This window comes from Pygoscelis adeliae, unplaced genomic scaffold (assembly GCF_000699105.1).
Source record: "Pygoscelis adeliae isolate BGI_AS28 unplaced genomic scaffold, ASM69910v1 Scaffold160, whole genome shotgun sequence".
In the NCBI taxonomy this organism is placed as follows: Eukaryota; Metazoa; Chordata; class Aves; order Sphenisciformes; family Spheniscidae; genus Pygoscelis; species Pygoscelis adeliae.
Window position 1 is genome coordinate 8,744,290 of NW_008824035.1, and position 17,736 is coordinate 8,762,025.

The following is a 17,736-nucleotide window of genomic DNA, read 5'->3' on the forward strand; positions in this document are numbered from 1 at the left end:
TGCTGATGGGGAGCATAGTGCATTTACTAATTTGCTGAAATGAACATCATAAATACTGTCCATATTTGCACAGCATCTTTGTATGAAAACATGACTTGTCAGTGCCCTAGCTTTAGACTTGAAAGGCAAAGTCAAATGTAAATATTTAAGGCTTTGCAAGTTTGATTAGTGTGGGTCAGCATAACGTAACATGCAAAAAAAGATACTTGAAGATGCTTTTTGTATGTCATACTGTGTTATGCATAATGTACTAATATGCTGCTGTTATTGAATCCTGTGGAGAAGATACATGGGCAGCAATGTCTTGACTGGAAAGGATTAATATAGAAATTAAAGCTCAAATTAATCTTTGGCAGCAATATGAATTGATTTTGTTCTTAAGGACAAGGATTTGAAAATCTTTGTTGTTAGTATGTGAGGCTTGCTCATGTAACAGGGAAGGTTTGTAGAAGAGGAAGTATTACCAGCCTCCCTTCACTTAGGTGTGTTAGGATTAGTGTAGAAAAGAAAACTTATTACTGAAGGTGATGGCTTTTAGCGCTGCGGTGTGAACTTTCACATTGAATTTTTATTCTCTAGTTTGTCCTGCAATTCTTGTTTTTTGTCTTTTTTTTTTTTTTTGAATGGTGGGTTTCTGTAAAATTCCGAATTGGATATTGGCTTACTAACGTTTAGAATTAGACTGTTGTTCTTTTATGACTTGCAGCTGTTTATCTGATTTTTCTCTTAAGCTATTCCCCTTCAGCTTTTTTTGGCAGATATGAATGGCAAGCAACTGCCAGCTTATCTTTATTCTCGGTCAAGAGGTGACTCCATGCTGAATGCTTGGTGCCACCCAGTAATAGCTCTAGAGATTTTTCAGCCCTAATCAAACTGGAATATGTCTGCCTTTTCCAGCTTGCAGTCAGTCACCAACTTATTTCTGCCTTAGGTCATTCCCTCGGGGTCTCAGCAGGTTACTGATGCTGGTAGAGCAAGTTAAGTTCTAGGAATATATAGCATCATTGATTTTAAATGTATATTGAAATATCTGAAAAGTTGAAAAAAATATATTAGCATGTTAGCAGGATGCTCTTGAAATGATTTTCATTTGAATTAGATTGTTTCATCTTGCATGTTCTGAGTTTCAGAGAAATATGTTTTTATTTTGTAAAATTGGTCTGAAATGGTCTGCTGTTAAACCTTCACCTCAAAGTTCTTAAAGAGGAAATGTTTTTTATTTCATGAAGTCCTACCACATATGTATTATTAGCTTAGAATACAGCTTTAGATAGAAGACTCTTTATTAAGCATACAGTAAGAAAGAAATAATGCTTTTGCCTGTGTAACATTGTCTTTAAGGCAATTCAAACTCTGTAAAGCATTTATTTCTTTTGATACTTTATGAAGAGGCAAATCTTGCATTGTGTAAGCGGGCAAAGCCAACTGTATTCTTAAAGTAGTTATTACAGCACATCTTTGAACCTGGAATAGAGTTAAACTTCTTTCTCTGTTTCTCTGGCCTTGGATAGTTTACCCTTGCATTCCAGTTGTCTAACTTACCTAACTCATGTTGTGTTGTTAATAATTGAAATAATTTTGAACTGGGCAGCCATTATATAAATGCGAAAGATGTTCTTATGAATTAAGTCGAAACTCCATTTGAAATCTTACAGCCTTTTGCCTGCTTTCTTTTGCTAGCTGTTATTCAGAGAACCTTTCTGGCCTTTAAGAATTTTTTTTTTTTCTTAAATGAAACATTGCTACTTTAGGCTTTATTATATAGTGCTTGGCACTAGGAGGGTTTTGGCTAAGATGCTTTGAAGGGCTTGAAGTATGAGATTTGCCACTTGGCTTAGGCCGAATAACTTGCCAGGAAAAGTGTCGACTTAATAATTATAAGCAATTCTAAGCTTTAAAATAAATGAAGTCCTGATGATTGCAGAGAGACCTTTCAAATGTAAAATGATCATAGATCAGTTTAATTTTATCTTGAGCACAGATAAACTGCCTCATTGTTTGAGCTAAGTCAGCTGAAACCCTACAGAAACTGAGTGGATTCAGAGCTCTGTAAAATCGCCAGGAGTCAGGTCAGTTAACTCTGCTTGGGAGAGCATTTGTACAATAGCTGTATCTCATAGTTTTCACTGGTATTGAATTCTTCCCACAAACCTCCTGGGTCTTAATTTTGGGCCTTAGCTGGTAAGCTTGGTTTTCTGGATAACATGCATCATAAATCTATCAAATAAGAGGTGATGACTAAGTAATTTTCAGCTAGCTGCACATACCTTGATTTTAAAAACTTCCCATTGAACATTTTAGCAAGCGATGATGTTACTTGCTGCTCCTTCCTTAGTATTTCTACCTACAGTAATACTTGGTTAAATTTTAATAGGCAGGAGGATTTTATTTAGATCAGTGTTGATGTCAACAAGATACTACTTTAACTTTCAATTTTCTGTATAATTATTGTTTGAAAATTTCTGTTCTTTGTATTTGCAAAGTTAAATCTCATCTGGGAAGTCTTCTGCGTTACCTATCCTGTTTGCTAAATGACTTCAGAAATGGTTGCTGTAATATATTTTAATTAATATAATTCTTCTTTCTGTTTTAAAGAATCTGGTTTATAAGAACACTGCTCATTTTTTTCTTTTCCAAAAGGACAGAAAGGAATAGTAAGTATTTTTTTCTGTCTTTTTTTAGAATACGGAACTAGTTGGGAACGATGATTGCTATGAAAATGTAAATATTTTGGATAATTTGGCTTCCAGGAAAAGAAGAGTAGCCTTTTTGTTGATGTTGAAATGGGTAGCATTAGCTAAACTGTTGTTTCTACCACACAGTTCTTGAAAGAACGGGAAGGAAACTGCTTAATCTTTCACTTTGCTTACAAAATTGTGTTAACTTTCTCTGTCTTTGCATGCTTCAAAGTGTAATGGAATAAAATGTAGTGTAGAAGTAGGAGTGAGGGAAAGGAAATATAAACAATAGTAGTATACTTGCATCTTGCAAGTATTTCAGCAGTCTTAATCTGTTGTCTTTATGTATAAGGGAAGATATTTATAGCAGATGTGTTTAATTTATTTGTCAAGATAGCTTTTCTCTCCCAAGTTCTCCAAAGCATGCTTGTGTTTTCCTGAGTGGAAAAGGGATAAGCAGGTGTGTTTGTGCTGTTTTGAGAGCTAAGGAAAACTGGGAGTCATGTAACAAAAAAAAAAAGTAATGCAGGTGTTCAAATATATATAAAAAGTTGTTAAAGAACATGCAGATTTATTCTAATGCAAAATTTAAAAACTGCATCTGTGGCACTTGTCTGCAGTAGTTAGAATTCATTTGAGACTTTCTTTGAAAGCAGTCCAGCCTGTAACAATATCTCATGGTGATGTGAGCAATAATACAGGAAAACCTCAGTGTTGCACTATGTTTTATGACTTGCAGAACAACATGATGTATTTAATTTGTGACAGCTTATGAGTTAAACATCACTTTTGGAATTTTTCTTAAACTTAATGTTTGCATTTGATATGCAAGCATAGGACATACATTTTTTTTATGTAGAAATAAAATTGTCCATATATTCTGTGGTGCTGTGTGATTCATTTCTAAGGCGAATATATATTTGCATTTCATGGCTGGATAAGAAAAAAAATGTATGTATGTTTTTCTAGTTTACTTAAATATTGCTGTTTTTAGTATACATGCAAGTCTAGTGCTTTTGTGGAACCTGTGTATAAAGGGTTTTAGTAGATGTTAGAACATACCAAAAGGAATTATTTCTGCATTGTTCCAGAGGTCGGGTAAAAATGAAGTGTTTTACCTCAAAGATACAAGTCCTGTATTTGGAAAAGAGAAATCAAATGCGCAGTGCAAGAGTTACAGCAGTAAAGCAGGAGAAAATGTAGCTGAGGGAGCAAACTGGCAACTGAGTGACTCAAAGCTAGCCTTTTATTCTGGGATAAGTTAATATAACACATTGAGTCACTGGAGGTGATTATTTAATACTGTAAAGCTCTATGCTGGATAACCAGCATACACCAGTTTTGGGAACCATGCCCCAAATGAGGAAAATTCCTAGTGAAACACTAGGAAAGGTAATGTAGAAAGATTACGGAATTACAGCTTTTAAGACTGGTCAGGCAAACAACTGTTGAGGAAGATTTAGGCTGATCTGTCCTAAAGTGTGGTGAAAATAATGAGATATCTTGCAGGTATTGACTTCTCTAGTATGAATTTTTTTTTCTGTAGGTTTAATTAAGATAAGATATATTGGTTTCTTGAGAGCACTTTGCAGTAATTGCCATTTGGCCACGTTTGGAGGGGCAGGTGTTTCGTGAGGTTCTTGTTGAACACAGGAGGTAAAGTGATCAGAAACAAATGCCCACACTTTAAACTGATTGCATTGTGTTGTGGGAGGCTATGCTTGAAGATGTTCTAGGCATTTCTGTACCAAAAGCAGCTTCTGTTTCTTGAGTAACTGTTAACAGCTGACCATATTGTGCTATTTGTTTGGCTGCGTGGTACCATACCACATTGCAGTGCATTTCAAGGTGTTAATCTCTGTGGGGCTACATGAGAGGCTGTGTTCTAATATAAATGTAAAAATCTGGTAGAGGGAGTACCTTATTAATGTGAAGATATACAGTTCCTGGAATTGTCTCCCTTCTATGGTCCAGCCCAGTGCTAAATATGGTCTTGTTCCATGTCCCATTTGTCTTGAATAGTAAGGGAATGTTGTAGTTACCCTTTCATTGCATAAACTTTCAAATATGTACATGCCCAGTTTTAGTATTTTATACGTTTAATAAAGTGGTTTATTCTATCAAAATGGGTTTCTACATTCTGGAAAAGCTCAAGTAATTATGTGTTCCCTTAATTTCAAGTAACAGTAGTGTTCCTGAAGTAACTTTAAAAAGCGTGTGTAGCATACTTGAATATATATAAATAAAGATACAAAAAAGTATGTATTTAGTTTGGTGGCTTTTGTTTTTGTTTCTTGTAGTTCTGTGAAGTTTTTTCTTTTTTTTTGAAAACTGAAAAATGGCTAAAAATAGCTATGTCTTATAAGAAGTGAACTGCTGGTGTCCAGTAGAGCTGAGAAGGTGAAAAAGTTGTCAAGTTTTTTGTTAGACTCTTCTTGCTGTGAAGGAGGTAGTAGAAAATGGATTTACCAAGAGAATATCTTTTATATTAGGTGATGGTTTATTACAGTGAGTTTCCCCTGAGTGCCAGGCTGCAGGCATTGACTTAAAGGAAAATCCCATGTACATTTAACCTTTCTTCTTTCCCTTCCTTTTAGAGAGGTTATGTGCTGTGCCTACTAGTTGTAAAAGAGTCTCTTAACATTCAGTAGTAAAATGACCTTCTGGTAGCTTTTCTTACAAAACTGGGGGTTTTGTTGTAGTCTGAAAGTACTGAAAGGGTGAAATAGATTGAGATTTGAAGCTCAGACCTGGCATTTGAAACTAGCATGCGTTAAGAGGCTTATGTGAAATACTGAAGCCAGTAAATCTGGTACTTGAATAGATATATTAATACTTAGACCTTAAGCTTTTTTTCTGTAGTTTGACTCATGAAATTAAGTGTATTTGGTCCATTGTTGTACCAGTTTTAATGTAGGTCAAAGCAGGGCACTGGCTTTGGATAGAATTGGTTTGCTTGACGAGGAAATGGTACATAAAACTTTTTAATAGTTACAACTATAAAGTGATAACAGTGGGCTATAATTTATAAGCAGTTTCAGGATGTAAAATGATTTATTTTCACATAAAAACTTTAGTTATTTTATGCAAAGTTTACTAATGTTGTAGAGTTGGTAGCGGTCAGTGCATAATTTTTCCTGATCTCACAGGGTGTAGTCAATGTTTAGAGTGTGCTGAAAGTATCTCTTATTTATATTTGAAAACTAATGTATGATGTGCTTCTTTTAGATGATGCGCTGGAAGATTTAAAATCTCAAAAGAAAAAAATAGTAAGTAAAACTTCAGGAAAAGCTAGTTGTTATGGTCCACTAAAGTGTTTTTGCATCTCTACAAGTTGAGTTTGATTGTAATATATAGATAAAGGGCAGAGGGAGGGAGGTGAAACTATCCCGTTTTCATACACTTTCTAGTACCACACAAGTTTTTCCTTACCCCAATATTACAAAGGACTGCTTGCATATGAGAATAAATTGTCTCCTTGTAGTTTAACTTAAACCTACTGTTTTAGTGTTGCTAGATCTATGTAAAGTGATTCCGTTTTGTCAGAAAAGGAAAATGTGTGCTTTAACCTACTCATTGCTGACTACTTCTTTTACTTTAAGATTATAAAAAGTGTTGGATGTTGCACCAATCTAAGAACATAGAATGCAACTATATCTTTAATAGTTACTCTATCACTTAATGTCTTGATCATGAATAGCAAAAAGGACTTCCATCTTGTCTGAATTCACTTTTTCATCAAATAACAGATTATTGTTTGTCTTAAATGCATCACCACTTATTTCTCATCATCCTCCATCTTATTTTTGTACTACATATTTCTTCCATTACATTCTTTCCTCTAAAAATTTATCTTGTCATATATCAATCCTATCAGTTGTCTTGAGGTCATTTATTTTGTGAGCTGTGTGGATGAGTTAACAGTATAAAACTGGTCTACGCCAGGTATTTGCTTCAACTGGATCAACACTTAATCTCAGTAAGACAAACTTAGGATGGAAAAGATTCCAAGTCTTGGGTAATTTGCACTCTTTGTGAAATTTGTAATACTGAAAGCTGTTTCCTCTCTACTTAATCATTCCATAAGGAAGTTCTCTGCTTATGTTGTTGGCTTCATCTCCTGCCTTGCAAGGCAAAACTTAAAAACCACCACCACCAAAACACAAGGAACCCCCAACCAACCAAAAACCAAACACCACCCCACCCCCCAAGAAAACAGCCCCTCCTCTCCCAAAAAACTCCAAAAGTTATATTATGAGGCTTTATTGTTAATGAGTTTCCCAAAGTGTTCATCTCATGCCTTCTGGATTTTGCCATGCTAGCTAAATTAATAGAAATCCCACAACAATGCTACCAAAAAGGAGTCAGGTAAGAGTCTGGTATTATATGGCCTTTACAGGGGAAACAGATTTCACTGATCTTCCACTCTGTTTTTTATCACTTTTAAAATGTAGATGTAAAAATGATAACCTGTAACCTAATTATGTCATTGTCCTTTGGTAAAGAGGATTTGCTAATATTTATATCTGCTAATCTTTATATTAAGGAATCTATTAAAGGGAAGTGTCCTTTGGTTGGAGAGGCTTACATTTTCTGGGAACAAAATAAATGAGTATGACAACCATGTTTTTAATTTCATTTTATGAAAATTGCTTAGCTGAAATTAGTTAATATTTCCAATTTACTTAGTCATTGGGTAACTTTGGAGGGAAAGTTATTGGAACAGAAAAAGCACAATGGAGAACAACAGCTTTTGGAGTCTTAAATGTAAAGTCTTTATTTCAGTTTAAGTTTATTTTTCTGTAATCATGAAAATATATTTATTCTAGAAGAACTAGTAATGCTGAATTTTTGTGTGTGAGAAGCACTTCTTTAGAGAGAAGGCATTGAGTAAAAGATTAGTCAGGGAAAAGCTGGTTTATAATGGAGAGAGTTTTTTACTTTGCAAATTGATGCTGTTGAAACAAGATGTAAATGTGTATTTTGCATATGCAAAAAATCAAAACAACATATTGTAGAAGAGCAGGCAGTAGTTAAAAATTAAACTGCACAAATACTTTGTGAACAATATAGAAATATAGTGTAACTATGGAGAATTTAAACCTGGAAATATAAATTGCCAGTAGTGTATATGCATGTCAAGCTTTAATCATTAAAGACAAACTTTTAAATAGGATTAGTAAAACAGCGTTCTGGGAAGTCCAATAACCTATAACTCAGCTGTTTTTCAATCTGAGGGGAATAAAAAGTCCATGATTACCTCCTGATCTTGTGGGTGCCTGGTTCCTAGCAAGGAACCAGAAACAGAAGACTTATTGCAACCTCTTGAATCAGCGCGGTGTTGGTATTTTTTACTCAGAAGATTGACTCGGGAGTTTCATCATAATTTAAAGGTATTCAATTAAGCATTAAAATTAGATCATCGTACATGAAACCTAGCATGTTGAAATGAGCTGAAAGTGGATGCAGGTAATGAGACAGAATATAATTTGTATTTTAGATAAAAACACTCATAATTTGGTTTTTATAATATTCAGATCTGGTTTTGTTTTGGATTAACTTCCTTAGGACTATCTGTGGCTATGAATAACTGTAGCAATACCTACTTTTTAGTAAAACAAAACAAAAACCTTTACCAAGTAAAATAATGGGAAGGGGCAAGGGAGAGGATTTTTTTTCCCTGTTGGATTCTGATTTGCTACTGAGTTTGTAAATAGGTTTAGTTACTAAGATATTTACATTGTGATCCTCAAAGTGTCTGGGATAAGTAAATTATGTATTTCCTGTTTATTTGTAATGCAAATTGTTGTCTAGGCACTGTCAGCCTGCCACAACAGCTATAGTTTTTCACTTCATCACAGCTCAGCTACCCGATTGCTGGAGAAAACTTACGTTGAAGACAATTGTCCTTTTGAAAAATGTTACAGTACTTGTGTTTTACTGGCGTGTGGTTCACCTTTTCCTTGGTGACATTACTTACATGCTGAAGGATACCTATAACAGAGTAAGCTCCTCATCTACTAGATATAATGCCCTGGCTGCTGTGCAATGAGCTGCTCAATAGAACTTCAGTTCTGTTCAAAAGACTTCAGTCTTTGGTGGCATAATCACATGGATATTCGTGTGGGTAAAATACCTGACAAACACAAATATAGATACTTCATCTGGAAATGCTCATTAATATTGCCTATCCTGTACTTCGACTCAAAGTTTGTGTAATGCTTATTTTCCACAGAACTGACTCTCTACACTACTTTTTTCCTAGTGAATGCTTTAAAATACATTGAGTATTTATGGATTGGGGCTAGGGATTAAGTTCATTAGCTATAATTAAGGCACTACTTCAAGATACAACTCTTTTTCCCTCCTTGATCGTAAGGGATACTCTGGTTGTGTTCGTGATTGTGTAGCTGTAATTTTGGCCTTAAGAGTTCTCAGTTAATGAGGATGTCAGCCCTTAAGCCTGAATGTATATAGATGAGCAAGTTCAGAGGGTTAAGCACATTAAAGCAAGGGCACAGGACATGTATTAAGCTGCTACAAGAGGGAATTAGTGGAGACTACCTGGAGCAGCAAGTCTTAAAGATGGGATAATTCGTAGCCTGAGGACAGAGTTGTGAAGATAGGATAGTAATTACTTTGCTAATGTTAGAATTAAACTTTGCTGAAGTTTGCTCAGCTATTCTGTATAGTAGGCTGAGTGTAATATTAGACTTGGACAGACTTTCTAGCCATTTGAGGTAAGAATTTAGAAAGTTGCATCTGTTAATTTTCCAAGAAAAAGTAGTCTGATATCAAGGCTGCCTTGCAGTTATGTTAATAATGGAAAAAAAAATGCAGCATATGAATTTTGTTATTTAAAATAACTACTGTTTAATGAACTTTATTCCTTCAGCCTTCCAGGCATAGAAAACTGTAGATATTTTGATAACCTTCAGTATGTGACAAAAACTCTGCTAGGAGTTGATTGTTGTAAAAGCCCAGTCTTGTCTACCCAATATATGCTAGAGTACTGCAGATGTGCAATTGGAAGCTTAAAATATGGTTAAAAATAATATTTACCTCATTTGATCATCAGTATTTCCTTCATGTAGTGTTCACACAAAACAGTTACTTTGGTTGTTTTACTGTTTGCATGGATCTATCCAGAGTACGCTTGATTATTGTGGCTTAAATGATTTATTTCCTATTTTAAGGAAACTTTTGCTATGTGTACTTGCGTATCTTACATGGTAGACTGAAATGCGTCTTGTGGCTTTGTGTGAACATAAAGGAATACCTCTCCATAGTTGGATTTGACATACCAAGTAATTCAATTTAAGAACTCACATAGTAGTATGGCGAATACATAATTTGCACTGTGCCAATACTTCAGACTTCCAGTTGCTAAATCGCATTTACAAGAAGCTTAAAATACATTACTCGTATTACTTTTAAATATAGGCAACTGATGTTGCTGCCACAGGAATTCTGTTTGGTTGCCAGTTGGAAAGGAGGCCATCCATGCAATTATTCATAGGAGAGAATGTGGTACATGACCATGCTTCTTTATTAAGATGTGGTTCATTCCATGAAATAAGTTTGAAAAATCCATGATTAGGCTGGTATTAACTTTCATAGAGACTTTACTTGTGATCCTGGTTACTCAGCATTTAAGCTTGACAATAATAAACTATGATTTAGCCCTTGGCAGAAAGTAGACAATGTTTTTGTGGGAAGAGTTTTGGATCTCAGAGAAGAGTATATTATGGAAAAAGAGCAGGAGGTGTTGAGCGATTTGCCGTGTTAGTGAGCCAGTGCTCAGCACTAGGTTAACCTTTCCAAGGTTATGCTTCAGGATGACGAATAATGCAGAAGTCAGTATGTTGAGTTGCATTTACAAATGAGCTTGCTGTGGCAGTGCACAAGCCTGTTTCTTCTGCTATGCAAATGTAGAGATAGTGTTTAAATTTTACACAGGCCCTTATTTGCTTCTAGCAATTAGACTAATTTGCTCAAAGAGTAAGTAAACTTTGACCTGTTTGATTCCTAGAAGTGAAACCATGAGAACTGTGAGTGTGCTTATAGAAATCTTGACAATTTCTATATATTTTCAAGGAATTTGTAGAGAGTCAGTTGTGAAACTGAATTCTTGTTCAGATTCAGCTTTACTAAAACTATAAAGCTATATATGAATTTCAAAATATGAAGAGTAACTTGTTGAATTATCCAGTAACTATATAATGTGAAGAATAACTTTGACATCCGAATTTTGTGGCAAGAGCTAAATTTTTCCATTTCAAAATGTTACTGTTTTTGCAAAACTTACATCTGCAAATAACTACCATCTATCTAATACTGCTATAGCAAGAAGTATGTTAGATAAGGAAAGTGTCAAGTGATGGTGGAGCATTCTGGTTTTTCTCTTCCTAAAGGCCACTTTGTCCTGCAGAAGATTATTTCTCATTTTCCTGTGTGACTATAAAGACAATTGGATGCATTATGTTCATTGATGTAAAGTGACTAGGGTTTTTTTATTTTGATTTGGGGGCCAGATATTGACACTGACTGTTAACACTTCCCCGCTTTGCAGCTTCACCTCGCTAACCTTACCCCTTCATATAAAAGTCTGCCTTATGTTTTTCACTTTTATAAGCAATAAATACTTTATTTTTCCTATTAGACCCTTAATTCTGATCTTATTGCACTGTGTGGCATTTGTTTTACGAAGTTAGTGGGTTAACTCCAAAGTCCTGCTTAAATACAAGTTTAGGAAATTGATTTTTACTTCCCTCTTCACTCCCTTTTGTTTCAACAGTCCTTAATTAACCGCCTGGGTCGTATTCCTTGCCTTAAACTTCTGGTAGTGCATGTAGGAGTGAGCTGTTAAATGGATACTGTATATCCATTAAATTGGGTGAATTTTATTTAGCTTCTGAGGTCTATTTGTAATTCTGAGGTCTGTCTAAAGGTAAAACCCCTACAAGGTCTGTATACGCAGAATGGCTGAAACTTTAGTTTCTCACTAGCTAAATAATGGTGTAAAAGTCATGTTAACGTGCACCATTTGTTATTTTAGCAGTGATAAATGAGTTTGAGGAAACTTAGTTTTTTGACCACTGACCTTTTCAGTTTTGCAGTTTATGCCAACAGCAAACTTAAGAACAAACAAAACCCCCACTTTTAGCTGAACGTGGCCATTAGTCAGCTTATCTAGGAGAAAAGGTCTGCTTAAGATACTGTAAAATGCATTATAGCTTCTATACATATTAGCTATTTGTCATAACTTCAACTATCTCCATTTTAAAGTTAAGCTGCTTCTGACGTTGGCTGTTAACCACTAAAATGATACTTTACTAGTGATTACTTTTTTAATTAAGCCCATGTATTAGCTATAAAGCCACTTGAGTGCATTGTAAATAAAACGCTGTAATAATGAAGTGCTTTAATTACACTCCCTAAAGTATGCATAGTTCTCAGTAAATTTTTTTATTTAAATTCTTAACATGTTCCCTTTTTTTGAAAAGCACTTGGAATCACTGTAAAGATGGAGATCCAGCCTTTAAAGTCATTTGAGCAAATTCCATGGCTGTTCTCTAGTTAGTGAGTTTTCGCAGCATTTGCAGCAAGCTAATTGCTTCTGCTAATAAATAATCTAAAATCGATGCTGACAGCAGTTAATTGGCACAGAGACTTTATTCTGTAAAGCATTTGGCTAACGACCTTCCTTAAATTAATAGCATTAAGTGCTATGAGGAAATAAATCTAAGGAATTGCCTGTCATTCGCTTGTCATGTCTAATAACTTCCAATAATGATGGCTGATAGATTTTTGCACATTCCATTATTGAAGTTGGTGCATGTAATTATTCTCCTCATTATATGTAAACAATTAGCAATATTTGGTGTTTCCTTGCAATAAAGCTGTTAAATACAAGTAGCCCATTAGAGTTTAGAAACTATTTTTGAAAGCAAAACTTCATTTCCAGTGAATACAGCAAATCCGCAGGTATCTGAACACGCTACTGGTTCATTGGACTGAGCTTCACCTTTTGGTAACATTAATAAGTTGTTTGTAGATGGGAGGATGGTGGGGGGGGAAATACTTTGAAGAATTCTGTATTGATGTGTAGAACCTTTTGTTTCCAGCTTGAGGAAGTAATGGAGAAGGAAACGTACAAGACTGCTAAATTAATCCTTGAAAGGTTTGATCCAGAATCAAGTGCAAAGGTAAGAATCTTGGTATTGATACTGATTTAATATGAAAGGTACCATGGAGCTGAACATTCAGATAATGTTATTTATAATTAATTGGCAGGAGGCTGAACTGCCATCTGCTGGAACATCTGCAACCCCAAGACCTGGACAAGGTAATAGCCCTGTAAAATGGCTGCTCTTTAGCATAGATACTCGTCTTTCATAGCAATTTCCACTCTAGAAGTCTGTCTGTGATAAAATTTGTAGATCAATTGACCTTTATTTAGAGTTAATAGACTGTTTATTAGACTATGCCCGTTACTGTTCTGTATTTTTCAGACAGGGAATCTATTACTAAAGGCTGATGCTCTTCTAGACAGCAGGATGTTTAATGCTGCTTGATGCTAAAGCAGAGTGAAAATTAACTTCTTGTGGCATACTTGCAATTTTTCTAGAATGCTAAGGTGCTTTCAAATCTTGTGTAATGTTCATTGACATAGCTTTTCAATTCTGTTTCTATTTCTGGCTAGTTAGACATTTCCTAATGCAGTGCTTAAACTACTTTTATATGGTGGATGGAGAGATTCCACAAAGCTAGTGCAGAAATCAGATATTTTCTAGATGCAAAGAATGGACAGTTCTTACTAGTTTATGATGTTCCATTTAAAGGTGCTGTTGAATAAAATAATAAAAGAAATAGAAAAAACTTGCATGCGTTTCAAGAAAGCCTTGTTTCTAGATTGCACACACAGGTTTCAAGTCTGGAAAGATCTCTCCCCCCATTCTTCTTCCAGTAGAATGTTTGCATTAAAAATGTGGACTGTAAATTAAAAAAAGATATTTATGCAAGCAAACTACAGTTAAGGTTTTCTTAAAGTTGAGTATAATATGCTGTAGTTACACTGAAAATGCTAGTATTAACACAGTATAAAGGGCAACTTGTATTATAATAGTGAAGATACCTACAAAGATCTGTCTCAAAGTGTGAGTACTAATTTGCTGTTATAACCAACTTAGACCTGTAGAGGCTGGTGCTCAAAGAAAACTGCAGAATCTGATGTGCATAATTTTCCATAAAATAAACCGATTGCTTTAGAGCATATATTAGAATTGTCAACTTTGGGTCTAATTCTTGTGAGTAACCAAACTTTTATTTGTCTCATTTTTTGCTCTTGGGAGTGCTGGTTTTGATGGGTGTGGAGCACCTGGATTTACTAACAAAGGTGTTTATAAGCTGCATGGTCAAATCCACTGTTTTGTTCTTCTTGCTTAGCTTCAAATTGTCATGAAAACATTTTTAGCCCATCCTTACTTGTTGACATTGACAGTGAGTAGTTGCAGTGAAGTACGTTAGCAGTAAAGCTTTTATTTCTTCTGGTTCCTAGGCACAACAGCTTTTTCTCAAGTTTGCTCCTTACCTGTCTCTCCCATCATTCCATTTCTGCGGCATTCATAGTTTTTTAAGGCTGAAGGGCCATTCTGACATCCTGTTCTGTTCTCTGTCCTAATACAGCTCATGGGTGGTTGCCAAGAATTTTCTGACATACCTGTAATGTTTAGGTAGTCTGTGTGGGGTTTTTTTAACTCTTTATATTCATCCTTCTCCTTGAGATGTGTTGGAAACCACTCCAGAAGTAGGGTGACAGATCTGTTTGTAGAGTGCAAGTAATGCTGACCAGGGGATGAAACTGCCTGGAAATGTGTGTTTTGATGTAGAGATCTAGAGATAACTAGATATAAATTAAATAGACGATGAGAAGTCTTTAGTCACCCTGGCTTTATTAAGAGATATCACCAGCATTTTTGAAACTCCTAAGGAATTACAGGATTGTTCTCTTCCACTCTGCCCAGGCTGTGTAAGTAGTGATAGTGACAAGTGAGTTGCTCAGTCTCTGTTAGTTAACTAGTCTTGTGTGTGTATGGGTTTACAAAGCACAGTGCGCGTACTTTTGATCCAGGGTTCTGAGTTAGTCAAAAGCAGGTTAGTTAGATACAGCATATGGCATGTGGTGTTGATTTTGACTTGACTGTTAATAGAAGGGCTATGAGGGAGAGGTTCTGAGAGAGAAGTATTTCTGAAAGCCAGCCACTACAGGCTGTGGTCTACATTGGTAAGTGTGGTATAATAGGAGTAGATTTGTAGAGTGAAACAGTTGTTGCTGAGGAGTTTGCCTACACTGTATATGTTTAGGGGTTTTTATTTAGGGCTAGCTCTAAACTGGTCTCATGGACCTGGTGGAGGGCATCTTTCAGTTTAGTTTCATTTGAGAAGAATGTAAGCGCTGCTCTCTCAGACTGTGTTGAGGTGTGGACCAGAGAACTCTGGTGGGGACACAATTGAGAAAATGTAAAGTACACTTCCAATTCAAAACATTCAACTTCTTTGGGTGCATCCACATTAAGGTAAGCAATTTACTTTATCCTGAATAAAAGTGCGGTTTAGCCTTGGAAAGGATTTTGGAAAACGAATTTTGTAAGTTATCATGGTTTACAGTTGGATTTGATGATCTTAAGGGTCTTTTCCAATATAAATGATTCTATGATTCTATATAGCTTTGTTCATATACAGCACAACTTCCTTTTTTCTTTTTTTTTCCAATCTGTTCTCTAACACATTGAATTTAGAATTGGTGCTGCTTTTTGTCCATGTAAAAGTGGATATTCAGACTATTGTATTTTGTAGATGCATTATAGTTCAGGAGGGACACGTTGTGTTTGGCTTTAGCTTCTGAAATTGTGGAGGCTTATTTTCTAAATAACTTGTTCTTGGTATGTGCAGTAATTATTTCAGTCTTTAGCTATCAAAAACCTACTAGCATATTGCTATTGACACTAAATAATATCTGCCCAAAACAAATACTAGCTTCTGTTCTGTGCAGTATATAACTTACTGTAACTAGATGACACCTTAATGTGGTTGTGGTGTAATTTGGTGTATGCAATATGTGGTAGAATTAGTGATATGGAATACTAAAATATCTGTTAACAAGTTAACATTAAAGCTTCCTTGATCTTTTCTTTGCTCACTTTGGACACAAACTAGCGAGGCAGCAGAACTGATTATCTTGAGCTCTGTAATTGAGTCTTTTTGAAAAGAGGGTAAATAATGACCAATACATAAGCAGATTGGACAATGTTGTGTACAAGTCAGGTGATGAAAGGTTAGTTCGGTATGTTTTTGACTTACCAGCTGAAATGGAAACTTGTGCATTATGGTAATTAGTACAAAGATTTAATCAGCATTACATAATAGCTGGTTCTCAGAAAAACAACTGGTAGTGCCCCAATTTTCATATGCATTTAGCTCTTTTTGCAGTTTTTGTGATTGTGACATGCACTTCTTAAATAATTGTAATTTTAACAGATGATTCAGATGAATCTTGAGTTTGGCATAAGAAAGCACCTGGAAATCCAGAAGGAAAGGAATTTGAGAACTTAAGTGCAATTTTATCTATTCAGAAATGTTTTGAGGGGTAGAGTTAATGAGCATATAGTTATTCAGTACTTTGACCATATGAAAAAAAAGGGTAAGTATATATTGGCAGTGGAATAAATATTTATCAACAATATCCTGTTGTAGATACCTGCTCCCTTCATTGTGCTAATAGAACTGTTAGCAGGGCTGTATTGTAAATGAGATCACTCCATGACCTGAATTAAAAATAATGCAATAACAGATGGTTGCAAGCTGTGGGATAGGTACAGGCATGAGTAGGAAGAAAGACAATTCTTGTTTTGTCTTTGCCCCTAAAGCCAACAAATTATGTGAACTATATATTGATCTGCATTGTGCTCTAGCTCTTTAAAAATGATGCATTCTTCTCTACAAAAATCAAGGAGTTTTGAAGTGAGGGAGAAATAAAATAGTTATGCTTGTAAACATGAAAGATACAGCTGTCTCACCACTGGCAGTATCTTAATATTCTTTAAGAGATCATACTGAATCATTGGTTGTGAGTAGTAGCCCTGTTAAGTAATGTGTCTGCTTATGTATCTGTATTGTTCAGTGCTGGTAACTGCAGAATTTGGACTCCAGTGTGCTTGAAGAATAAAAGTTCTATTTTTAAGTTATTTATCTGTCTTCATACGGTTGGTTTGCAGATGCACAAAAATCATTCAGGGAGGAAAAAACCTTGGAAAATTGCAAAACTTCATTAAAACTACATCAGCAGTAGCTGTATATTGTGTTAGTGTTGAGACCTGACGGGTGCGTTACTCAGCTAACTTGTAGAACTTGAATTATGGAAATCTGGAACTTTGCAAGAGGCTCATTATTAACACATTGCATCTCAACATAAGGCAATTTGAGAAGTATATACATCATATCCAGTTACTGTAGAAGAATATTAGTGCTGTTATTGTGGAAGCAGGCAGCAGGTTTAAAAGGAATTGGAGGAATTCATGGGCAACAGGGTCCATATGTGATACTAAAATGATTGGATAGGGCTGTACTCTCTAATGTCCCTGACAATGCGTTTATGGATCCTGGGAGGGGTATTAGAGATGTAGGCAACAGAAATCGTTCAGGTTTGTGTGTTGTCATTAAATAACATCTACAACCACTCTAAGAGATGAAATACTGGCATGGATGGGCTGTTGGTCTCTCCAAGGAGAGCATTTCTCATTTTCTCATAACGTAAGTTCTTCTGGTAACTTCCCTTACTTAGGGAGCAGCAGAGTGTTGGCAAGTTCTCTTAAATAGGAAATAAGAATAGAGTGAAAGCCAAATGAATTTTTGAGTGGTAGGGGTGGGGAAAGCCTTGTGAATAACCTGATATAATTTTGTGGAAACTATCTTACCTCTGTAATGAGACTAAAACTACTGAAGCACATCTCTCTAATAATGACTGTAAAGTATTTGGGCTCAATATCTTTGTAGGAGC

General features: G+C 35.4%; 1 protein-coding gene across 1 annotated transcript in view; it reads left to right on the forward strand.

Annotated features, from left to right (window-relative positions):
- Positions 1-17,736, forward strand: part of KIAA1715 (KIAA1715 ortholog) — a 43,675-nt gene that overhangs the window by 7,700 nt on the left and 18,239 nt on the right. The window contains exons 5-8 of the mRNA XM_009332559.1: positions 2,596-2,654; positions 5,907-5,947; positions 12,806-12,886; positions 12,975-13,026. Of these exons, the coding sequence (XP_009330834.1) occupies positions 2,596-2,654; positions 5,907-5,947; positions 12,806-12,886; positions 12,975-13,026 (233 nt within the window). The remainder of the gene's footprint in view (positions 1-2,595; positions 2,655-5,906; positions 5,948-12,805; positions 12,887-12,974; positions 13,027-17,736) is intronic.